General features: G+C 41.6%; 1 protein-coding gene across 1 annotated transcript; it reads right to left on the reverse strand.

Annotated features, from left to right (window-relative positions):
- Positions 1-20722: 20722 nt before the first annotated feature.
- LOC308292587 (uncharacterized protein) lies at positions 20723-26780 on the reverse strand. The gene is made up of 6 exons (XM_080734969.1): positions 26682-26780; positions 26014-26155; positions 24717-24804; positions 24240-24377; positions 22507-22763; positions 20723-21494 (listed from the first exon to the last, which is right to left on the reverse strand). The coding sequence occupies exons 3-6, from the start codon at positions 24751-24753 to the stop codon at positions 21393-21395; spliced, it is 534 nt and encodes a 177-aa protein (XP_080591095.1). The 5' UTR covers positions 24754-24804; positions 26014-26155; positions 26682-26780; the 3' UTR covers positions 20723-21392.
- Between the last annotated feature and the right edge of the window lie 431 nt (positions 26781-27211).

Genomic DNA, 27211 nt, shown 5'->3' on the forward strand with positions numbered 1-27211 from the left:
CTTCCTGCGGTAATGTCCTGGTCCCTTTCATGCCCATATATGGAGGTATCTGCATCCATCAGTCTACTTCCCGCGGTAATGTCCTGGTCCCTTTCATGCCCATATATGGAGGTATCTGCATCCATCAGTCTACTTCCCGCGGTAATGTCCTGGTCCCTTTCATGCCCATATATGGAGGTATCTGCATCCATCAGTCCCTGTCCTCTTTATGCCTATATATGGAGATATAATGTGCATCTGTCAGTCCTGGACCCTTTCATGCCCATAAATGGAATGTAATGGTAAAATGATGCATTTATACAGTATAGTCTCTTTATCCAAGGCACTTTACATAGATTGTGCATTACATTCACCCATTCACACACACATTCATTCATACACAGAGGAAACCATGCAAGGCACCAACCTGCATTCAGGAGAAATTGGGAGTTCACAGTCTTGCTTATCTCTGTCCTTGTCCCTGTTATGGCCATATATGGAGTATGGAGATCCCTGATGTCTTTGGCATAGAGAGCGTGTCGATATTGCGGCGTAGCATTTGTTCGACGTCCCATTAGTTTGACGCTGGTGATGAATGCTAACCTGGTGAAACTACTATGCGTAAACCTAACCCAAACCCTAACCTCAGTAAAACTATGTCTAAACATAACCTTAACCCTTAGTTGAACTAATGACACGTAGAAATATCGATATTTGCCTTTAGCATATGCCCATGGGCTTGCTGATACTTCCATATATGGATATTTCTGTATCTATCAGTCCTTATCCCAGTTATGCCCATATATGAAGATCTTTTTTATCCATATTATAACCACACCTCCATCGACAAATGTCCATTTTGTGGACTTTAGGCTTTTTTTGTGTTTAGGCTACTCGCGCGCGCGCGCGTGTGTGTGTGTGTGTGTGAGAGAGAGAGAGCCTGACTTAGGCTATCCACCTGTTTCCGCGAGAATTTACTTTAGCATTATCTGTGGGACACTTCCAATTAACAGCAGACATACAAGCTCATGTCGCGTCGCAGATGCAACCGTTGTGAGCTTGTGGATCACACACTGCTGCCGCACACCTTCTGCGCAATGCACGATGGGATGTTGGAAAGTTGTGGATAGGCCTACTTAGGAAATTGAGGCACGAGGCGAGCGGGCGCGGTCCCGCGAAATCCGCCGCGAGCGTGCTCGTTTGTGCATGCGTACGCGGGCGGTGAAAGATGGATTGTGTTCATATTTGTGAAATATTGTGCATCGTTTACTCACTGAGCAAGTGTGTTTGTATCACCGCGGTGCGGACACCGCTGATCCTAGCGGCAGTCCCGACGGCAACCGCGCCTAGTCTGGAGGGCACCTTAGAATTCAAATGAGGGGTCATACACTAGACTAGATGCTGCTGCCTTTTTTCCCTTATTCTCCTCTGTAAATACAGCTGTTTGTAGCCTATAGAGCATCGCAGCGGAAGTTGTTTCCTGGTGCCACTCAAGGAAGTTAAAATATAAGGAAGGGAAACACGTGATGACGCTCCCATGGGTGCCAGAATGATGGAGCCGGCTACATCAGCTCATGAACAAACCTGGAAGAAACACTATTTATGAACGACTGAGATCTTTGTCATAGGCTATATTCTGTTCAGGAATATAAAAGAAAATATATCAAAGGTATTTTTACAATCACTTGCTTTTCGATGTGCATAGTGCACAATTAAATAATAATAATAACAGTAAATAATCATTTCTGTCTCCGAAGTATCGCGAGATTTGGTTCACAGACAGGAAACGGTGGATAGTCTCGCAATACTGGCGCCCATGGTGAGCTCCATGGCTGGACATGGCGTATCCCCGTTGTCACGTGATGTCCCTACCTCCTATTTACCTTGGTGCCACTTAATATTCCCCATTCATTTTTGCCATAGACTTTTACAAAAATAATTATAACAATTACGTTAAGCCTCGAACCAAGCCATCCAGGATTGTAGTGAATCATGACTATACAACCTTTGTTTCTATGAAAAGAACATTTTGAAAATCGCTAAACAAAGGGTAGTTATTAAATGAAGTATATCAAATGATGTAATATTAAAATATGTTTTCACACGAAAATGAATGGGGAATATTAAGTGGCACCAGGAAACCACTTCCACTGCAACGCTCTATTTGTTGATGAAATTAATATGTTCGTATTCTATGTGTGACCTGGTGCGGCTTTGCATTTACTTAATTTTAACCAGACAACGCCACCTCTATTCAGTAGAGGACAACTCAATAGTAATACACATTAAATTAGGCTCCCCAAGAACAGGCTCGAAACAAGGCTTTGAGACAAAAGGTTCCTCCACACATAGAGGATTTTATTTAAATTTCTGACAACATATTTTAATCGCAATCAAATAAAAACTTCAGTGGTATACATTCGATATCAGGCAACAATAGAATCAACGAATATTGAGTACCAGGCAATATAATCAATGAATCATTCGATATCAGGCAACAATAGAACCAATAAAAGCAGCTGTATCTAAGGCTGAGGGGCTGGGTAAACAGGACTGCTTCATAGGGGTGTGCCAAACTAAAACTAACTCAATGCCCAAGGCCAAGCTAAAGAAGAAAACACATCACACACACACGCGCATGCAAAAGAAATAAAGCGACACCGTGCAAAGGGTGATCGCGTTCACACAAAAGCCTTACTAGTGGGCGATTAGTGTCCTTATGGTGACCCCCTGAAGCCAGCCTGAATGTTCCCCTGGTGCCCAGCAGCGGTAGGTAAGTTGCTCGTTGCATTTGAGAGGAAACAAAGAAGAAACAAATATTACACACAAGAAATGGCTCAAAAACAAATAAAACTCTAACTAAACAAAACAGCAGTGGTGACTCAACAATCTATGGGAATAAAACACACTTTAGTTTACAACAAATAAAACTAAGAAATCAAAGGATCAAACAGGAATCGAACACAAGCATCTACTATACCTTGAAGTGTCTGTCATTTCATCCCTAAGGATGAATGGGCAAACTGGAGTGTTCAACGCCCCCTCAACACCACAGCACACCATGGAACATTGCAGTCAGACTGCACTCTACCTGGTAGGCATAACAGAATATTAAATTACAAAAATGTAAACGTTGTACAGCAAACAAACATAAAAACAACTTTTACTCACCCCTGTGTAGGGAAATAAACACATAAAAGACCTCGGGTCACGAAGCCCTGCAGCCGACACCACCCAGCGTTTGTGTCTGTGCTGCCAGCTGAGCATTTAAATACTAACCCTCATTGAAAGGAATGCGGATGTGGGGCATGCCGGTAGTTTCTAAATTCTAGGAGAGCTAAGGCAAGGAGCGCTCGTTTTCTCCAGCGTCGGCAGGTTAGCTACTCAGAGCTTTAGTTTCAGTGAGGTTAGGTTTAGGGTTAGGGTTAGAGTTAGGCATAGTTTTACTGAGGTTAGGGTTAGGGTTAGGGTTAGGTTTAGGCATAGTTTTACCGAGGTTAAATTTTCTGTATTATCATCAAACATATAATTTTCCAAATGTCTGTCTGTCTGTCTGTCTGTCACAGCGTTTCTCCTCAGTGGCTGGAGCAATTGATCTGAAATCGCATCACCATATGAACACACCTGACATAACTGTGAAGCCTGTTTGTCAATTTCACAACTCATATGCTGTATATTAGCATTTTATGGTGTATCTACTATATATTCTGCATCTAGCATGAGGCTTATCTATTCTGCATCTAGCATGAGGCAACATGTTTAACCAGCTGTGTGTGTGTGTGTGTGTGTGTGTGTGTGTGTGTGTGTGTGTGTGTGTGTGTGTGTGTGTGTGTGTGTGTGTGTAGGCGGGGGGGTGGGGGGGTGTCTGGCCCTGTTACAGATGTTGTCCAAAAATCATGCAGATCGGTACACAGTATCTCTGTACTAGCCATTAAACGAAACGGGTATTTCTTACATTGATGCTCCTACATATTATCATGCAAGCACCAGTTAAAGTTATTTTCCATCCCTCATATACTGTGTGCACAGTGCACCCCATAACCCATACACTGCACATCATTTCAGAGCTCATATCTTTGAACGGGTAAGGGCTAGTTTAGCCTAAATGTTTAGGCTGTCTGTCTGTCTGTCTGTCTGCCTGTCTGTCTGTCTGTCTGTCTTTCGTTCTTTCTCTTTCTTGTTCTTTAATTCTTCTTTTCAATGACAGTTACACACCCCCTCCATCAGGTGGCGAAACGCATTATGGCAACGGTTCCTTGATCGTGTAATGCGCATGTGTGAGACACGTTGCCCCGGAAGTAGTGCATAGCTCCCTAACAGCAACGCAACAAACGCATAGCTGGTTAGCATGGTGAAAACCATAGACGTAATAGGCTAATAACCGATATTATAACTGGTTATAACCCTAACCCTAACCCTTTAACTCATAATAACTCTATGGTCTTGGTGAAAAGCGTCTCATAAAGGAGGTAAAAACGTGTCAAATGGAGTCTGTACGGCTGAAGATAAATGAACACATGACGTCGGTGGGAGAGGAGATATTGTGTGTTTTGGACAAACAGCTGCGTGGTGCTGATGTTTGTTGTGTGAAGCTTAATGTCAGAGTGTTTGTGTTGGAGCGCCTTAGTTCGGCTGCAGAGTTCATGTGCAACCTCTTACAGAGAGAGATAGAGACACTAGAAACTCTGCTGGAGAAACAAAACAAACTGCTGGACATTGACTTTGATATGGACATCGATCTACACACTGCAGGTATGTCTGTTACACACACACAGGGCTGCCAACAGGTACAGTATTTTGCACTGGGTGGGTGTTATTTAATTCTCCAAATCTAACCCTCAATAATGAATATGTAGGCTAATTTTGAGGCAGAAACGTAGAATAGCCTACTGTGGATCATTTTGGTGGGGGGTCTGGGGGTCCTCCCCCAGAAAAAAAATTAAGAGTAGATGTTATTTCCTAGCCGCAAATTGCAACACTAGATTTTTTTATAATCGGATGAATCTAGGGTTGCAATACCTCCCATAGGCAGCCAATGCATCAAAACGTTATTTTGCTATCTGATTGTATTAAACGACGTCAAACTCACCAATATTGCGGCTCTAGGGAAAGCTTGGAATTTACTCTTGCTATCTGCAAAGTGTTTGTTTCTGAAAAATCCACCGTATAATTGTTATGATTTATTTTCTGTCAAGAAATCCGAGCAGACATGGTTTATTTTCTAAGTGTTGAACTTCGGAAGCGCTTGTCTTCTATAACGCCATGTCCCGCTGCCTCCTGCATTATGTGACATTTAGAACCAGGTGGTCACAGGACCGTTGAGGGATTTTCCACGAGCGCTTCCAAACTGCAGGACTTAGAAAAAATTATCACCTGAACCAAATTTCTTGGATAGAAAGTAAATCATAACATGTCTACTATGTGGATTTTTCTGAAACAAACACTTTGCAGATAGAAAGAGTAAATTCCAAGCTTTCCATAGAGCCGCAATATTGGTGAGTTTGAAGTCGTTTAATACAATCAGATAGCAAAATAACGTTTTGATGCATTGGCTGCCTATGGGAGGTATTGCAACCCTAGATTCATCCGATTATAAAAAAAATCTAGTGTTGCAATTTGCGGCTAGTTATTTCCTGTATTCTGTTGCATTTTACAGGGAGTTTGATACTTTTTATCTGGCTTTACTATGAGAAAATTATGGATAAATGTTTACATTAAGCTGCAAGTAACACGTCTTGTGCTTGAAGATCTGTTCTTTTTGCACACGCATCCATCCAAAAGTCCCTCATTTTAACTGCCTGCTAGTAAGCAATGGGCATTTTGGACGTGTTGAATTAATGTTGTAGCCTAGATCCTCCTGTCGCCTGTCGATCTTACTGTAGAGAATGACGTGCGCAGGGAACGTGCACGCAGCGTTCCTCACACCAGACGCTCACGCACACACAGCGACGCATCTAATCATTACTTCAGAATCAGATACAGTATTTTAAGCCCTTTTTTGTTGCTCAAATCGCGGCCGAAGTGGATGTCTCAGTCAGTGACACTTGAGTTGACGCAGTTTTCCACTTTGTGACGGCTGGTGATATGACGGCGTGAGAAATACGATGTGTGGCGTGAGTGCGTGAGAAGAGGGTCATTTGCGTGAGTCTCACGCTCATTGCGTGAGGGTTGGCAGCTCTGCACACACAACACCAAACTACACACTGCATGGTATGTCTGTTACACACACACAACACCAAACTACACACTGCATGGTATGTATGTTACACACACAACACCAAACTACACACTGTATGGTATGTCTGTTACACACACATCAAATTACACACTGCATGGTATGTCTGTTACACACACAACATCAAATTACACACTGCATGGTATGTCTGTTACACACATCAACATCATTATGTAAGTGGTTGTGGTGCAATAAAATATATCTTATTTGTCATTGATCCTTTTAGAAACTCTCCCTCCGCTTCATAGCTTTGAGATGAGGTTCCTCGCAGTTATGCCCAAATTAGATTTTTCTTACATTTAATAAAAAAAAGTAAATGTCACTTTTACATATCTCCGATTTAAAAAACAAAATCTCCTACTTAGGATGTATCCTTGAAGCTAATCTTTCCAGTGAAAAGATGACTTCTAAAGTAATAAATAAAATCCACCAACAAACTCGTTTCCTACAGAGGATCGCCCCGATGGTCAATTTCAACACACTGAAGACTATAGCTGGTGGAATAATCCAGCCCCTCTTTGACTACAGAGTCCACGTATGGTATCGTGGCGCCCCACAAGCCCTAAAAACTAAACTCCAAACAGCCCATAATAAACTAATTAGGGTCCTGCTTAACCTTCCCTATCAGACTCACCTCACTGCTACTCACCAGTTAAGAGTGGGGTGGCTCAGAGTAGATTACAGAGTACAGCAACTTGCAATGGGCCTGGTGTACAAGATACACTACACCACTAAGATACCCATGTACCTGGCAAAATACTTTAACTCATTTAGTGCCACCCTTTCACCACTAGAGGGCGCCCAGTGGCCATAGAAAATCCCATAGAGATATGCTGGTATATGCAGAAGCCCTGCAGCCATGACTTGCCTGAACACTTTCCTTTGTGCATGTACAGGAAGAGGATGAAGTTAGCTTGAAGTTAGCTATTGGCTACCAAGCATTTTAGAAGCCTTATTTTCGTCAATTTAGCCATGATTAAACCTTGCACACCTCATGCATGGGAAAAAAACAGAAGAATGAGCTCTAAAAAATCCAATGCAATCCTGGATTGCATTGGAGTGGATTTGTGCAGTTTGTTCACAGCTTTCAAACAAAAAAATACGATTGGAAATCCGTTCAGGCATTCTTGAGATAATCGCCATTATGTTTTACATGTTATGTAAACAAACATGGCTGCCCTGTATGTTAGATGGGGTTGTATGGGGGTGGAACATGCAAAATCGCGATTGAAATCATGTTCACTAGATTTGATGGGGTCCAAAAAAAAAAATCAAAAATTTTTTTTTCAATTTTTTTTTTTTTTTTAATATCCCGAACTAGTTCGGGATAGGCACTCTGGGATGCGATAATATATCCCGAACTAATTCGGGATAGGCACTCAAAACGTTAAGGATGTCCACAATTACAACACCAGAGGCAGCGCCACAGATCACGTTCAACCCAGAGTCAACTCAAAGAAAGAGTCAAACTCGTTCTTCTGCTATACCACAAGAATGTGGAATGCCTTACCGAAGGTCTTAAAGCAGTGTGGATCACTAGCATCCTTTTAAAATTGCCCTAGAAAATCACTTACAGGCAGCAGCCGTTCGCAACTGGTAATAACAAACCTAGCCCAGCCCTACCCTCCCCTGCCCCTTCAAACAAACCTAGCCCAGCCCACCCCTACCCTCCCCTGCCCCTTCTTTGTATATACTTACTGTTTGTATTGACTTACTGTATTTTGTTCTTTCTTTAATTTTTTTTACTGACTATAGTCAGGCCACCCTTAGACTGACACTAAATAAAAAAAGGCTCTTAAAATTAACACTACATCAAAGTCCTTATTGGTAAAGTCCTCATGCGTGCCACCAATTCCTTATTAAAGCATTTATTGTATTCCTTCATTCCAGACCAGGGTGTGGAGTCCAGTCTGCAGGTGAAAATCAGTTCTCCAGCCAGGACTGTTTCTATTAAACAGGAACCTGAAGACCACCTTAAACAGGGACCTGAAGACCACCTGGATCTCAGTAAGTTTCAATATCTCTCTCTTTATGTGTTTTATTTGTGAAAGTGGGCTGGTAGTGGTACAGAGGGTGTAAAATTGGACCGACATGAATCTGTTATTGAAATCATTAACTTTATGTGACCACATCAATGCATCAATCTAAAAGTACCATTAAAGCTATACTGTGTAAGTTGCTCAACTAGTGGTCAGTAGCGGTAGTGCAAACCGCGGTCGCGTCTGCTTTTTTCGGCCGTTTTTCGCCGCGGACCGGGCCTTCAGACCACCGCGTCCGCCTCGCCGAGACGCATCCATCGAGGTCTCTCGTGTCCCTCTACGAGCAGCGGTTGGGGAGTTACATGCTAGACTCCTAGACCAGTGTAAACACTACAGTGTACTTCCTGAAGCGCCCGGTAGTGTATGATCTGCGCTGTGATTGTCCGGTAGTGTATCATGTGTGTATGATCCGCAAAGTGATTGGCCAACGTATACACAACCTACACGGATGATGCAGATGATGTCATTTTGCCGGGAAATCCCACCCCTGTCAAGGCTAAGTAGAAAACATATAAAGGAAAGGCTTTTGGGGCTGAAATTAACGGGGTTCTAAAATTTTAGCGATTTAATAGGACAATTTTAAGATATGTTTTATAAAAAAAAGTTACATAGTATAACGTTAATCAGGCAATGGTTTGTTTGTACAAAACAATAAATGACTTCACTAAGGCAGAAGTCTCACTGTTCTAACATTTACAAGCCATTACTTTCAACATAATAAGGACCACCTATCATTACTTTCAACATAATAAGGACCACCTATCATTACTTTCAACATAATAAGGACCACCTATCATTACTTTCAACATAATAAGCACCACCTATCATTACTTTCAACATAATAAGGACCACCTATCATTCACCCCTCCTTCACCTTTTCTTGCATCTTCTATGTAAAACGGTTAGTCCCAATACTTTTGATTCTGATTGGCTGGTTTCTGATCATACCAGTGTCTAAATCTGAATCACATGATAATCCAAACCTTCATTCAGTTTACATCAAACCCAGCTGTGCTATTCCTTTCCACAGTGTTGTGCAGCTTATTCCACAGTGTTGTGCAGCTTAAATAGGGAAGGGAGCACTTGATTTTTTCTACAAATCCCGGCCATGCGGTTGCTTCTAAGCACCGCCCACATGCATAGGACGGTGACTGAATGGCTCCGGGCGGAGCTTGTAAAGGCAACAAGTGCCCCCTATTCTCCAGGCACCACTCGGCTGTTTGGCTTATGCTATGATAGTGGTTTTGATGTGAGCAGCTAAATCTGGATGAAAATATGTGTTTGGATCGAATATGGTTCTTAACATGAGATTGATCTAACACTTAGGTGTTGTTTCCCTATTTTTTTGCATAACTAACACACTGGCTTTTGTGGCTGGTAAACATGGAAATGTCTCTTCCTGGTGGCAGGGAAGTGTACCTTTTTCTTGCGTTGCATGTTTCATGTAACCGTTTTAGAAAAGCAATAAACCATGCTAGGCATGTGGTTAACTGTATTTTATAACGGCTGAGAAGGTTGCTCACCACGTCTATCAGCCATAATAAATAACAGGTAACCACATGCCTCTTTCGGCTTATTGCTTCAGTAGAGCGCAGTCAGTGCATCATCAAATTGAACTTAGTTTGTATATTTTTCCTAGACTTCCTGTACGTTCCTGTGTGTGAAGAGGAGAGGAGCTCCAGTCTGGTCCAGGAGGAACCAGACCCTCCACAGATTAAAGAGGAACAGGAGGAGCTGCTTCAAAGACCAGAAGAGGCTGGTGGGTCAACGTTGACATTACTAGCAGTTAAAAGTGAAGTTGATGATGAAAACAGATACAGAGCCTGTAGCCAGCACCTCAACTGAACACATGAAAACACAACCTGATGTAGAGGACTGTGGAACATCACAACCAACTAGTGATGACCAGCTCCTCTCTTCACACTGTTCTGAATCGGCCACTGAAGACAGTGATGCGTGAGAGTAGACTAGGGAAGATCAGTCGCCGGTAACTAGTCTCTTGGCCCCAAATCCCGTTCACCATTTTCTGGCTACATATCAGCATACCCTCACACTAGATGACATGTATGCCCAAGAATCACCTCCTATCTAGACACAGTCAGACCAATACTCGGGAACGTTGTTAAATGCCCCAATATCTGCTAGTGTGAGGCCACCCTTAGACTGACACTAAATAAAGAAATGACTCATAGAATGAACACTACATCAAAGTCCTTATTATTAAAGTCCTTGTGCGTGTCACCAATTCCTTATTAAAGCATTTATTGTATTCCTTCATTCCAGACCAGTGTGTGGAGTCCAGTCTGCAGGTGAAGATCAATTCTCCAGCCAGGACTGTTTCTATTGAACAGGAACCTGAAGACCACCTTAAACAGGAACCTGAAGACCACCTGGATCTCAGTAAGTTTCAATATCTCTATCTTTATGTAGCCAAAGTTATGATTGCATGCAGACTCATTTTTGCATCTAGGCTAATCACATTCATACTTCACCCATTCATAATAGTCCTATACTGCTTCTATTTTTCTCCTATTCTACTTCCTATGTATATATGCTTGACTCCTCTTGCGCATTTGCTTGAGCACTGCTGCTATTGATTAGTGATTGTGTATTCAGCACAATACCTGCACATATGTAACTCATTTCCCGCGATCCCCGTCGAAACCGTTGATTTCCCGCTGTACCACGCTGCGATGCCCGTCGTTCCCGGAAATTTAATTAGCTTTAATCATTATGAAACAATTAAAAGTATGATCGCTGTATATAGCCGTTTCGGAGTCTTAGGACCGCCTCCTAACTGTATCCTGCCGTATTTCCGGTTCTGACAGGATCTAGGTTTCCGTATCCTGTCCAAGGCCCAATCGTAGCTTCCGTCCCATCTGTTTACATTGTAAACAGAGGAAGGAACAGCACGGTCATTTCATCGTCTTTTTTCACGCGTTTTTTTATTTTATTTGATAGCTGTTTGATTCTTGTGCCTGCCTGGCATATGATCCGTGCACATATCGTCTGCTATCTGTGCGAACGTGTCCACGTGTTACCATAGCGCACAACTGGCCGTTTCCAATGTTTTCTTATGTAACACCGGCGGATACAGCAGGGGTAACAGCCTGGCAACGGATTTGTCTATTCCAATGGATTTTTTTTATCCGAAAGCTGTCATCTTGTCTACCGGTCTACTACATGAGTCGCGCACAGATCATGCACTATACGTGCACGTGCCCACTTTAAAAGGTAAGGACAATTTGGCAGCTTCTTACTACAGCTATGTTTAAAATGGCAGCAAAATTGTTAAACTGCTATTAAAATATAACTCCTGGACTTAGTTTCCAGAGCACCTGTTTGTGTTGTTGTAAAACAGTGCTGGTTCACCTAGGGTGCCATATAGACTAGGACCGCCACTGAAGTCGTGCCCCCCCCAACACACACACACACACACACACACACACACACACACACACACACACACACACACACACACACACACACACACACGGCCAAATCATTTACACTGAAGTGGATGTGGGTGCACTGGATTTTCATAAAGCAGGGGAAACACTGCATGAAATCGTGTGAAGTCCAAACCTTTCATAAAGTGTCATTGTATCTTTTTCCTAGACTTCCTGCACTTTCCTGTGTGTAAAGAGGAGAGGAGCTCCAGTCTGGTCCAGGAGGAACCACAACCTCCACAGATTAAAGAGGAACAGGAGGAGCTACTTCAAAGACCAGAAGAGGCTGGTGGGTCAACGTTGACATTACTAGCAGTGAAAAGTGAATATGATGATGATAACGGAGATACAGAGCCTGTAGCCAGCACCTCAACTGAACACATGAAAACACAAGCTGATGTAGAGGACTGTGGAACATCACAACCAACTAGTGATGACCAGCTCCTCTCTTCACACCGTTCTGAATCTGATATCACTGAAGACAGTGATGAGTGGGAGGAGAATAGGGGAGATCAGTCAGCTTTAAACACACTGAAATCACAGAACACACCAAATGTGGGAGGACAGCGCAAGCTGTCCCAGGACCTTAAATCATCGAAACAAACTCACTCCAAAAGCGGTCAGACAGGAAAGAGAAGGTTTAGTTGTACAGAGTGTGGCAAAATGTTTAATCATGAAGGACATCTGAAGAGACACACAACGATTCACACAGGGGAAAAGCCCTTTTCTTGTACAGTTTGTGGTAAAAGCTTTGCTGAAACGGGTAATCTAAAAACACACATTAGGACTCATACAGGGGGAAAGCCATTTTCTTGTACAGTTTGTGGTAAAGGCTGTGCTCACAAGAGTGATCTAAAAATACACATGAGAACTCATACAGGCGAAAAGCCATTTTCTTGTACAGTTTGTGGTAAAGGCTGTGTTACCACAAGTAATCTAAAAACACACACAATGATTCACACAGGGGAAAAGCCCTTTGCATGTACCGTTTGTGGTAAAGGCTTTACTCAGATGGCTCATCTAAAATTGCACATAAGGACTCATACAGGCGAAAAGCCCTTTTCTTGTACAGTTTGTGGTAAAGGCTGTGCTAACGCAAGTAATCTAAAAACACACATGAGGACTCATACAGGCGAGAAGCCAATTTCTTGTACCATTTGTGGTAAAGGCTGTGCTCACAAGAGTGATCTAAATCAACACATGAGGACTCATACAGGCGAAAAGCCATTTTCTTGTACAGTTTGTGGTAAAAGCTTTGGTTATACGGATAGTCTAAAAAGACACATGAAGATTCATACAGGCGAAAAGCCCTTTTCTTGTACAGTTTGTGGTAAAGGCTTTGTTACCTCAACCCATCTAAAATTACACATGATGACTCATACAGGCGAAAAGCCATTTTCTTGTACAGTATGTGGTAAAGGCTTTACTCAGATGGTTAATCTAAAAAGACACATGAGGACTCATACAGGGGGGAAGCCTTTAGTTTAAGTTGGTCACACACAGACACATTTATGATCATTCGGTCTTAACCAGGATGAATGACAAGGATACCAAAGCTGAGTAATCATATAATCTGACAATACCAACATGACTGAATACAATAAACTATCTGTTTCTTGTGTGTAGATATTAGTTTTATCTTGTCTATGGATCTTATTTTCCATTCAACATGATTGAATTTCAATTCTTTTTTTCTTTTTTTGTATTATTCCCTCCAGCTGGTTGGTTATTAGTAGAACAATATGAGCATCAGTATCTGTCCACATTTATCAGGATTAAAAATTAAATATGAAACATTATTATATTCACCAATATGAAATGCAATCATTATTATGTTCATTGATATGCACGCAATAATGGCACAGTTAAGTTGCTGACAGGCTGGTTTGTGTAGCTGCTCTTCACTGTGTGTTGACATGTGTGTTTGGATTGTTAAATATATATTTGATAGATGCCAGAGTCAGTGGAGTGAGTTAGTTTGATAACTTATCTATGTTCTACAGAGTGAGTCTTTATTATTGTTATTATTTCTATTTTCTTCTGAACTCAAACCTTTTAATATATAGGAAAATATGTTAAGATAATGTTTTTACTTTTTTTTTAGTTTAATAAAGGTTGCACTACTACAGGTCCACTATGTTTGCTTTATCATTTCAGAAATGTTACCAAATATGTGTTGTATTCACCCCATAATAAGCACCCAACAGAAAATCTTCTACCCTCTTCCTTTTTCCTTCTTTATCCAACAATGTTCAATTACAAACTAGCAACATCATCACAAAACGTTATGAATGTAAGGAGTTTCCCTAATCAAAGTGAAAAAATTGTTTGGTTTGTTACAACAATATTTAATTATCTAAAGTATGGTAATAGTGTGAAGTAGTGTGAGGATTTATGTGTTGGAGCACCTCAGTGCAGCTGCAGAGTTCATGTGCAACCTTCCAGAGAGATGGAGACACTAGAAACTGTTGGAGAAACAAGACAAAATGTTGGACGTCCTTAGTAATAGCAATAATTGTATAATATCCCAGCATCTATCTAGTATTCATATGATTGTCATAAAGAAGTAACAATATTATTGTTTCAGTCACAGTGTTATTAATATTGTTTAGTGAGCACATTTTTGCATGTAGGCTAATCATGTTCATACTTCACCCATTCATAATAATCCTATACTGCTTCTTTTTTTCTCCTAATCTACTTCCTATATGTATATAATTGACTCAGCTTGCGCATTTGCTTGAGCACTGCTGCTATTGATTAGTGATTGTATAATCTGCACAATGCCTGCACATATTTAAGCTGCTACTAAATATAAGGTAGTGTTTTATTGTTATACTGTTTTATATTGGCTCAAGTCAGAGTTATGTTGTCTCAATCACTTGCTGGTGATGACGGTGGTCTGCACTTTTTATTTCATAGGACTGTTGTGAATTATACTGTATTAATAGTAGGCCTACAGTAGCTGTATCTGAGTTTGCATGTATGATTTCATGTGGTGTATAGTGATCATGGTTAGACCCCCCCCCCCCCCGTGAATTATACTGTATTAATAGTAGGCCTACAGTAGCTGTATCTGAGTTTGCATGTATGATTTCATGTGGTGTATAGTGATCATGGTTAGACCCCCCCCCCCCCCCCGCCACATCATTTACACTGAAGTGGATGTGTGTGCGCTGGCGTTTCATAAAGCAGGGGAAACACTGCATGAAATCGTTTTAAGTTCAAACCTTTCATAAAGTGTCATTGTATCTTTTTCCTAGACTTCCTGCACTTTCCTGTGTGTAAAGAGGAGAGGAGCTCCAGTCTGGTCCAGGAGGAACCACAACCACCACAGATTAAAGAGGAACAGGAGGAGCTACTTCAAAGACCAGAAGAGGCTGGTGGGTCAACGTTGACATTACTAGCAGTGAGAAGTGAATATGATGATGATAACAGAGATACAGAGCCTGTAGCCAGCACCTCAACTGAACACATGAAAACACAAGCTGATGTAGAGGACTGTGGAACATCACAACCAACTAGTGATGACCAGCTCCTCTCTTCACACTGTTCTGAATCTGATATCACTGAAGACAGTGATGAGTGGGAGGAGAATAGCGGAGATCAGTCAGCTTTAAACACACTGAAATCACAGAACACACCAAATGTGGGAGGACAGCCCAAGCTGTCCCAGGACCTGAAATCATCGAAACAAACTCACTCCAAAAGCGGTCACACAGGAAAGAAAAGTGTTAGTTGTACAGAGTGTGGCAAAATGTTTACTCGAAAGGAACATCTGAAGAATCACACAATGATTCACACAGGGGAAAAGCCCTTTTCATGTACAGTATGTGGTAAAGGCTTTACTCGGATGTGTACTCTAAAAAAACACAAGAGGACTCATACAGGTGAAAAGCCATGTTCTTGTACAGTTTGTGGTAAAGGCTTTACTCAGAAGGGTGGTCTAAAAACACACATGAGCATTCATACAGGCGAAAAGCCAGGAAAGAAAAGGTTTAGTTGTACAGAGTGTGGCAAAATGTTTGATCATGAAGTACATCTGAAGAGACACACAATGATTCACACAGGGGAAAAGCCCTTTTCTTGTAAAGTTTGTGGTAAAAGCTTTGCTGAAACGGGTAATCTAAAAACACACATTAGGACTCATACAGGCGAAAAGCCATTTTCTTGTACAGTTTGTGGTAAAGGCTGTGCTCACAAGAGTGGTCTGAAAACACACATGAGGACTCATACAGGGGAGAAGCCAATTTCTTGTACCATTTGTGGTAAAGGCTGTGCTCACAAGGGTGATCTAAATCAACACATGAGGACTCATACAGGGGAAAAGCCATTTTCTTGTACAATTTGTGGTAAAGGCTTTGCTCAGATGGTTAGTCTAAATAAACACATCAGGACTCATAAAGGGGAAAAGCCATTTTCTTGTACAATTTGTGGTAAAGGCGTCGCTCGGATGGATAATCTAAAAACACACATGAAGACTCATACAGGTGAAAAGCCATTTTCTTGTACAGTTTGTGGTAAAAGCTTTGCTCATATGTATTTTCTAAAAATACACATGAGGACTCATACAGGCGAAAAGCCATTTTCTTGTATAGTTTGTGGTAAAGGCTTTACTCAGGTGAATAGTCTAAAAACACACATGAGGACTCATACAGGTGAAAAGCCATTTTCTTGTACAGTTTGTGATAAAGGCTTTACTCTTTACTTTAATCTAAAAAGACACATGAGGACTCATACAGGGGGGAAGCCTTTTTCATGTACAGTATGTGGTAAAAGCTTTACTCAGATGGTTCATCTAAAAACACACATGAGGACTCATACAGGGGGGAAGCCTTTAGTTTAAGTTAGTCACACACAGACACATATATGATCATTCAGTCTTAACCAGGATAATACAGTATCTGGCTTAAAGTCCTGTTCGCAATTTGGTGTTAGGGGAGTTTCTCACCTGAACTGAGTCAGTGGGTCCCTAGACATGAAAAATCACAGAGGTGCTCGTCCGCCATAGTGCCAGGAATGGCGCAATGGCCATATCAAATATGGCTGCCATCGGCTATGATGAAAATCCAACTTTTCTGTTTCTGGGTGTATATGCACATGTAATACCTCTATTTGGACTAATTGTGGTGTGGGGAATTCATTTCTGATATTGTTTTGACCATTTTGGGCGATTTGGACCTCAAAAGGTCATGGTCAAGGTCATTTTGCTATTCAGAAGACCGCGGGCCATAACTTGGCCATTGTTAGGAGTAAAAACAAGTGCAGTAGGTCTAAATCAACTAATGCTGACATGTATAATTCATTTCTGACATTGTTTTGACCATTAAGGATCATCTTGTCTTTGAAATATCAATGTCAATGCCATTTTCTAAAAACGATTTTGTTCATTACTTGCACTTTTATAGTATTTTTTGTAAGTTTGTTACTATTTTATAGTAAGTTTGTTTTGTTTATAACAAAAGACATACTAGTGGGAAATACAACAAGTAAACATCCACATTTAACTTTAAAGGGGGGTTTTAAATGGGTGTTTAAATGAGCAAATAAGACTATTTACGAATAAAAGTGACAAATAAAATCACACAACAAAAGCACACACAAAATGAAATAACAATTTCCCTCAAAGTGCACCATATTGGGATTGTGTGCATCCAAGTTAGTATGATGTGTTTTTACAGGATGTATTCAGCAAGGCAGCCATATCCTCGAGAGTCGAAGTGTTCCTTGCATCCGTCCATGTTCCATTGGTTCTAGTCTTTCCTCAGGTTCCTTGGCTGTTGCAAGCAGGTGGCAAGACATGCACTAGAAAGGTGCCTTGTTGGTCTCAGGCAGCAGTTGTACTTCTCTGCTACCAATGCTGTCTTGTTCTGTCAAGGTCTTTGCCTCTCCAAAGTTTGTTAGATATTGTATTCGGTCAGAAGCCATAGCTGCATGCTTAGTCCCCACCTGGTTGTATCTAATTATGAATGTGTATAATTAATTTTGAGCTATATGAGTCTGCTTTTCGACTGCACTTGTGGTATAAGTTGGTCTGAAGTTAAGAACGCCCACACAGACATGGGAAGTTGTCTTTCCTGCGGACACTATAAAATGACACTTCCGGTGCCTTTGTTTATACAACGCTGATGTATGCAACGCTGATCTTGGTGCTCCAAGATGAGAGACTGCTTGATGCTGTAGAAGCATGTGCCGCTGCACACCTAGTGCCATACTGCTACCAGATCTACTTAATCCCCAGTGCTTGGAAGTATCACTACGACAACTCTCTGGGGTCCACTCATAATCCTGGCGACCCATTATTCCCTCCATTAGGTTAGGGTTATGGGTAGGTTTAGTTATAATAGGGCCAGTTGACTCCACATGTACCAGCAGCTTGGTGACAGCCACCTCAATCTAGTTCAATCTTTGGGATCTCTTCACCTCCAGCCCCTTTTGCAGGGAGCCACTTATCATCATCAGAGATAACAGAGTCGATAGACGCACCCATCCCTCATCAACTTTACAAATTCTGGGTGTCCGAGGAGAACAAACAGCTCTCCAGCTGTGTGTTCGGAATATGGTGTCCATTCAAGCTTGTGGCGATGTAGGTAGAACGGCTGCCTTGGAATCTGAAGGTTCCAGGGTCGATTTATGTCTCCTCCTGCTTATTTGTCGAAGTGTCCTTAAGCAAGACACTGAACCCCTAATGAGCACCTTGCATGGTTTCTTGGTGTGAATGTATGTGTGAATGTGTGTGTTAATGGGTGTGAAATACATTGTACAGCGCTTTGGAGAAGATCGCTATATACTGTAAATGCAGTCCATTTACCATTATCAGCTCTGTTGTCTCTGTTGATGATGTCGCTAGTGGAGAAGAGATCCCAGACATCTTGAATAGGATTGAGGAGGCTGACACCTGGTGCATGTACAGCCTCCATTATAACTAAGCCTATCCCTAACATTCACTAACCTAATGGTCAGAATAATGGGATGTCGGAACTATGAGCGGACCCCAGAGAGTTGTTGTCTCCTTCACATTACTGCTATACTACACCCCATATTTCCAAGCACTGGGGATGAAGGAGATCTGGCAGCAGTATGGCACTGGTGAGACTCACTTGCACTGCATCAAGCAGTCTCATCTTGGAGCACCACTAGCCAAGACAGTGATCAAGGCACATATGCCTTGGAGACAAGAGATGACTGCATGGGCCAGGTGAGGATTAAACATGTAGTTATGGCTTCTGACCGAGTACAATGTCTAACAAACTTTGGAGAGGCAAAGACCTTGACAGAACAAGACACAGTATTGGTAGCAGAGAAGTACAACTGCTGAGACCAACAAGGCACCTTTCTAGCGCATTTCTTGCCACCTGCTTGAACAGCCAAGGAACCTGAGGAAAGACTAGAACCAATGGAACATGGAACAGGGCATGACATAAAGGCTTGTCCTGTTGTCCGGGACAAGTGCCCATACTATGGAGTGGAGGGAGCAAGGGGGGTCATTAGCCGTCCTTTTGTTATTATTTCAATGTATGACATTTTTATCCGGACAAGTGACTTTTGTCTCCGGACAGTGAATGGGAAATATACTTGTCCAAAGGACAACTGCCTCAAAAAGTCAATGTCAAGCTCTGATGGATGGAAGGAGCACTTTGACTTTAGTACACTCCTGCCATGTCTGAAGCAAGACACTCGACACTGATGGAGTTCTGTGCATCATATTTTGCCATGGAACAATGCCAAATCCATCCTGTAAAAACACCTCATACTAACTTGCATGCACACAATCCCAATATGGTGCACTTTGAGGGAAATTGTTATTTAATTTTATGTGTGATTTTGTTGTGTAATTTTATTTGTCTTATTTGCTCATTTAAACACCCATTTAAAACCCCAATTTAAAGTTAAATGTGGATGCTTACTTGTTGTATTTCTCACTAGTATGTCTTTTGTTATAAACAAAACAAACTTACTATAAAATAGTAACAAACCTACACAAAATACTGTAAAAGTGCAAGTAATGAACAAAATCGTTTTTGAAAAATGGCATTGACATTGATATTTCAAAGACAAGATGATCCTTAATGGTCAAAACAATGTCAGAAATGAATTATACATGTCCACATTAGTTGATTTAGACCTACTGCACCTGTTTTTACTCCTAACAATGGCCAAGTTATGGCCCACGGTCTTCGGAATAGCAAAATGACCTTGACCATGACTTTTTGAGGTCCAAATCACCCAAAATGGTCAAAACAATATCAGAAATGAATTCCCCACACCACAATTGGTCCAAATAGAGGTACTACATGTGCATATACACCCAGAAACAGAAAAGTTGGATTTTCATCATAGCCGATGGCAGCCATATTTGATTTGGCCATTTGCGCCATTCCTGGCACTATGGCGGACGAGCACCTCTGTGATTTTTAATGTCTAGGGACTCACTGACTCAGTTCAGGTGAGAAACTCCCCTAACACCAAATTGCGAACAGGACTTTAAGCCAGATACTGGATCAGGATGAATGACAACCCTGCTGAAAAAACCAGCAAAGACCAGCCTAAGCTGGTCCAGCTAAAACCAGCTACTTTTTGCTGGTCTTAGCTGGACCAGCTTAAGGGTAGGTTTTCACCGCCATCTTGCTTTTTGACCAGCTTTATGCTGGTAGGTTTAGCTGGTCTATGCTGGTTTAAGCTGGTGTTATTAGCTGGTTTTGGTTTAGCTGGTAGCTGGTTTAAGCTGGTATTATTAGCTGGTCAAAGCTGGTTTAGGTTGTCAAAGCTGGTTAAAGCTGGTAGCTGGTATAGCTGGTATTATTAGCTGGTCTAAGATGGTTCAGGTTTAGCTGGTCTATGCTGGTAGATGGTTTAAACTGGTATTATTAGCTGGTAGCTGGTCTAGGCTGGTTTAAGCTGGTAGGTACATTAACTTTGCCTGGAAAGGATGCATGGTCATGACTCATGGTGAATTTCAGCCAGGTTCTCACAGCACATGCCATATAAAAACAGTATATAAAAGTGAGCAAAATCATATATCAATTTCATACATACATACATTTATTTAACACAGCTTACAAAGAACCTCAAAAACAACATTCATAAATAAATAACAAATAAATACATAAACTTCAAGATCTGTGAGAACAGTTGTGCTCGTCAAATTTCATACCTAATTTGGTTTAACCCATTTAGGCCTAACCTCCTAAATCAGAAATTAGCCTACAAAAACAAATATGTTGCAACATACTGTACATGTACTGTAAGCCCCTCCCATACACTAAAATGTGTACCCGGCCTGAATGGGTTAAAGCTTTACGGAGCAGCATCTTCACATACATTTGTCGTTTTATCTTTAAACTACTCCTTTAAGTTACTACCCAGCAGTACATGAGCAGTTATGACCAATGATTATTCCATCGGGAGTTACTTCCACAGCAAGTAAATGAGGACTCTCCCTTCTTTCCCATGGATCTGTAGCATTTTGCATTCATAGAAGTAGCTATGAGCGTTAAGTCACGTACATGAGTTTGTGTGTGGATAGTTGCGGCCCAGTTGTGTTTGTGGGTGGATAGTTCTGGCCCAGACCTGCTGCAGTCTGCATTCTCTCTGTAGTTCATTGAACTTTGCGGTGATCACGCAACCATTGCCATTGTCCAGGGTGAGATATCTGCAGCGCCTCTACATCTTTTGTCTATTGTCCTTTCTTTAGATGTCCTTTTTTCTGAAATGAATCTCCCCATAGCTGTCTTCCTCTTGTAAGATCTTCTCCATTAATGGTCTTCTCCTGCAGCTACCACTGGAATCAGTCTGAAAGAAAACAAACAACAATCCCCACCAACAAAAATATATATAATTAGCTTAAAGGACAACTTTGTTTTTTTACAACAAGGGTTCATATTTTAGATTGTTATTATAATTAGAGGAAAGAAAAGATGAGTGTTAAAATGTTTTCATTTACCTCTATTGTTTTAGCGATTTTAGTGCGTACAAGTGGCTAAATATGTAATTTTAGACACAATAAGCTGTCAATTTCTTTGTTACTATTTACACCAGCACCTATTTTTATTTTATTTAACCTTTATTTAACCAGATAAAAACACATTGAGACATGATCTCTTTTTCGAGTGTGACCTGGCCAAGAGGCAGAAATAAAAAATTACACAATCCTTGCTTACATACAAGACATCACAACAAAAATTGAACATCCATGATACACAAACAGATACCTAAGAACTCCAAAAATACAAAGTGTACACTAAATAATAAACTAGTTTGCAATTCACAGGTAGCAGTACGCGCACAGTGTGCCCAATGTACCCAAAGGAAGAGATCACAGAGCAAATTAATTACAGGTCTGAACAAGTGCAAGCGTTTGTAGATCTGTCTATAAGTCACATCTGCCCATGAAAAAGTGTCGTTTTTTTTATGTCCAACATATTTGTATTTAACTTTGTGAAGTTAACATGAGTATAACTAAACACATTTTAAACTAAATCAAAGTGTTACATTTCACGATTCCAATTCAAAAGAAGCAAAAATAGCAGATCTACAATAGCAAGCTCAAGTGGTTAAATATCTGAAAAAAATTAAAAAAATGACATGAATCCAAAATACACTGATGATTGTGCTGTCAAATTATGAAACTATATGGAATCTATGAAAAGGTTTGGTGGGGTCCCTGCTTCATCTCTCCCTCAACTAGGGGTCCTTGGCCTGAAAACGTTGAAGACCCCTGATCTAGTAAGCATAAGCGGTTTTGCATAATAAAACTGTAATCACGATGTTAGTTCAACATGGAATTCCTATGCCATTCTCTCACCTGGAAGACTCCCTGCATGCGTCGGCGGACACGGCGACGTGCAGCGGGGTTCTGCCCATGTGGTCCAGCAGCCTCTTGGCGGCATCTGCGCTCTCCCGTGTGGTCGGTCTGCACCGCCAGCGTGGCACTCTGGGTGATGAGGTCCGAGATGATGCTGGGGCCCGGCTCGTCGCCTCCGCTCTCCTCCTCGCCGTGCAGGCCGCACTCTGAGCTTCCTCCGGTACGCAGAGATGCCAGCATCAGCGGGATGATGCCGTCTGGGGGAGAGGATAACAGAGGGATACATGGTTCAGCCGGGGTTCATCTGGAGGAGTTAAGGTCGTTACACACTGCTGTGTTTTTTCGGCCGAATATAGGAGCGAATTTCAGAGCACTTAAATAAAGAAATCAACCTCACGTTATGTTAATCACGATTGCACACTCCCGCCCATTTCGTATTTATTTTTGGACCACAGGGTCCCTTGCTCTCTCTCTCTATCTTTGCGCTGAAAAAAAGTATTTCGCAATGAGAAAATGCAGCAGTGTGCAACCAGCTTTACAGTACATTTTCTATTTATTTCCAAACCTTCAAAACGTAAACTATTCTGTTCTCCCCAATTGACGAATTGGAGTCATTCTCCCAGTTCCCTTTGAACTATGCACTACACCAGGGGTGGGCAACTTTGATGATTGAGAGGGCCACTATATTTCCACTGTCACTCCAGAGGGCCACATTGCATATTGCTACGTCCTACTTTGTCATTCTAGTATCTCATACAAAAGAAGCAAAAACGGCCGATCTACAAGCTCATAACGCGTCGTGCTGCAACACATTTTGAGCTGTAACACTTTGATTTAATTTAAAATGTGTCGCTGGTTTCCCATGTATGCACTACACACTCCCTGTTGCTTCTAACCCCTACTGTTGGTCTTGCGGAGCACGTATACAACTACATGCATCCTCCGATGCACATGGAGTCACTGATCGTTTATTTTCAACTGTCAGTGAGGTGTGCATAACGGATGCTATCCCTCATGATTCTACTCCTCTCTGAACTGGTGCCCCAACCAGCAAGGTGGGAGTGCTGAGAGGCATGTAGTTTACCCCTTGCTTTAGTCAGTGTGTCGGACCCCCAAATGTACACTAAAATAAACTATCCAAAAACAAATTCAAGTTCATGGCGATTGAGCCAACTGTATTAAAACCAACCAACATCCAAAGTGCTGACAATATCCTTACTGAATGTGTATTCTTTTGTAAATGGCCGTATTAGACCGAGAGAAGAACAACAGTGAAGAAGAAATAAAAAAGGGGGCAGAATAGACCAGTTCCACCTGATGTGGGAAAGATTTCTTCTCCATGTTAATGGATTATAATGACAAGTGTTTCTATTTGTATGGATAGCATAGCATAGAAATCCTCCTTCCCTTTTTATTTTTAGCTGTTTTTGTTTTGGACTCTTGTGTAGGTATTTGGTTATGTTGTGTTGTTCAAAAATCCAATAAAATATGAATCACACACTCACACAGTCTCTCTCACACACACACACTCTCTCACACACACACACTCTCACACACACACACACACACTCTCACACACACACACACACACACACACACACACACACACACACACACACACACACACACACACACACACACACACACACACACACACACACACACACACACACACACACACACACACACACACACACACACACAAAAGAAGCAGTCAAAACAATAAGCCATACCCGGTCCTTTGACATTGACACCCAGACAATCTGAGTCCAGGTCGGCCTGAGGTCGGGTGAGGAAGAGGTCAGCAGCCTTGTGATGCTGCAGCGTCCACTCTCTCCTCCATCCATGGGCAGCAGAGGCCTGTCTTCCATCTGGCAGGGGTTTTAAATACGCTTTAGTACACATGGCTTTGTCTGTTTGTCCTGTGTCTGTCTGGACAGTCATTGGTCAATTGGTGTCTGTTTGTATGGCCCGGGTCAAATTGGCCAAGGTTCGCGGGACGCTTAATGAAATTAACTCACTTCACACTGGGTGTGATTTTGACGTTCTGTATAGTATTTATGGGCTAGAATATATACTGGATGGTTAGCAATGTTTTTGTCCATGGTCATGTTGCGTTTTATTGTCTATTGTTTTTATTTCACTTATTCTACCAATGTGAAGCGAAAGCCAAGTGTTCACAAGTAAAGTTTCTGTTCCATTCTTCTCACCTGTGGTTTCTTGGGTGGAAACTCCTCCTCCAACCATCTCTGACTCCTGCCTCCATCGATAAGGGCCCCGTCCTGGGTCTTAAAGTTCCTAAGCAGAGAGAATCAGCGCATTCATTTCAAGCTACAACATATACTGTATGCGTGTGTGTGCAACGTGATTGTTTTATCAAAGGAGCCCTCGAAACCAGTCGTTCCCAAACTTTTCAGGCCGCGACCCCCCAAATAATCATATAATTTACCTGGGGACCCCTCATCCTGACAAGCACTAAGAGTTGAGGAATTACATTTTGTATGTGAAAATAGCAGATCTATATGCTCTCAACGCTCGAGGCGATGTGAGCATGTAGATCGGCTATTTTCACAATTTCAGCCTCTTATATTTTACAATTTGACCAATGTTTAATTTGTCATTTCAGAGGTATTAAAAAGTCCTAAAATTGTCACATTAGAAATATACATTAATTTAATCATCTGGGGACCCCCCCAAAATAATTATGGTGGTCCCGACCCACAGGTTGAGAACCACTGCTCTAAACAACAAGGGCGTTTTGTAAGAATAGCAACAGAAACCCCTCATCCATCCATCCATCCGTCCACTCACTTCATTCCAAAGTATAATACAATAGAAACATGGCAAAGGGAGCAATGATATGGTTTGCCCATAGGCTTGTGGATTCAAAGCTTTCTGCTGTTTCTGTAACTATTTCTGTGTACTTCCAGTTTCTGTGTAGAAAAGAAAGCCACTCATTGCATATGTGCTCACTCCATTCTACTTGTGTGGCGTGATGTAGGCATATCTAATTAATATTAATGTTTGTTTTATATAGATTTGTATCTTAGTGGGCCGTGGTTTCACTGTACTTGCAGCCAGAGAGCAGACACTTCGTCAGCAGACCGCCTGCAGTTACACTCACTGTGGTGTCTGTTATCTGGTTCTCTCTCACAACTTCAAGTCACACAGTTCTTCAGATTTTAGGGTAGTTACTTTCTTCGTATATGGTGTTTATCATATTAGTATTTTCAATGGTCGTTGACTCGTTCCGAGCCGAATCACCACCGTGTTTACATGCCGTGGCCCGTGAGAGAACGCTGTTATGCGGCTGCTGATTATTAATCAAACTAATAACAGGCTTCTATGCATGGCTGTAGTTATTTTTTTAAGGTGACACTGTGACCCGTTTGCCGTTCGGTTTTTTCATAGCTTTGTTTGTTTGGCTCAGCAGCAAATGTGTATTTCTGGTTGAAATATTATGCAGCCGAGACAACATCATAATGCTGACTTTTTCACCAAACATACCTCTGTTTCAGTTGTGTTGGGGTGAAAGCTGGTGATGTTTTTCAGCAAATCCTGTGGTTTTCAGGACAGCTGTCCCAAAAATGTCACCGCTTGCTCCATGACAAAGAGGGAATATTTTGTATGCAACCCACACCACCACACCCTATGTGGATCAGAAATGAAATAGAAGTTTTAGAAATAAGTAAACTATCTTGACTGACACTTTATGGATGACAAACTTGGCACTTAGCTGAAACAGACACATGACAAAATGGCTTATTATGGAAACTCAAGTCATTTTACACAGTTAAATAGCCTAGTTAAGAACACAAAACAAATATTTTATTACCTAAACAAACACAACAGAATGGGTGTATTATTATTATGAGCAAGCTATCAAAGCCACACGATGAAATGCAGTATCTACTCTCTCTCTCTCTCTCTCTCACACACACACACACACACACACACACACACACACACACACACACACACACACACACACACACACACACACACACACACACACACACACTTCAAAGTAGGCCTATTATAGTTTGAGTGTATAAATAACATCCCGTTAGCATCGCGCTAGCGCTTTATGCTAGCGAAAAAAGGGGTTCTCACTTCTCACTGACTGACCGTCATGTTTCAGGGCTATAATAGTATTTCTGTGTGTCAACACTCACCTAAAGATGTCCGCTTCTTTTCTCCTTTCTTCTATCTTCTCTGAATCCGGTTTATTGCGGTGTTTATTGCATCCAGTGCGACGCAACATCACAACTCTGTTGAGTTGACTAGTGACAGCAGCGCGAGCGAATCTTGGCGCCTCCTCCTCTCCCCTCTCGGATAAGCAACTCAGAATGCACCGGGCGTGTCGCGTGCAAAAAAAGAACAGATCTACAAGCTCACAACGCGTCGAATTGCGCTGCGTTGTAGATCTTTAGATCTTCTGTTTGTAACCACAGCAACGCAGCTCGGCGCTCCCACGACTCTCCAATGCATTCTGTCCTATGATTCTGTCACTGTGTGACTGCTTTTTTCCTTTTTCTTCTATTGTTCTAAGTTCTGCTTTGGCTTCATTCAGGAAGGAAGTTTTCTTTAGAATGAATGGGTGGATGCATTAATGGATGCATGCTGTCTTAATGATACTATAATAATCTATCTATAAATGCGACAAATCTCTGTCTGTTTGTTTGTAATCCGCGTATCTCGAGAA

This window comes from Nannobrachium achirus (assembly GCF_963921795.1).
Source record: "Nannobrachium achirus genome assembly, chromosome: 10".
NCBI lineage: Eukaryota > Metazoa > Chordata > Actinopteri > Myctophiformes > Myctophidae > Nannobrachium > Nannobrachium achirus.

Excerpts from the sequence above, each read along its gene's own strand:
- LOC308292587 (XM_080734969.1), bottom strand. The coding sequence starts at position 24,753 with ATGGTTGGAGGAGGAGTTTCCACCCAAGAAACCACAG. Across the intron at positions 24,378-24,716 it reads TTCCACCCAAGAAACCACAG|ATGGAAGACAGGCCTCTGCT; the intron begins GTGAGAAGAATG and ends AACCCCTGCCAG. Across the intron at positions 22,764-24,239 it reads TGTCAATGTCAAAGGACCGG|ACGGCATCATCCCGCTGATG; the intron begins GTATGGCTTATT and ends CCTCTCCCCCAG.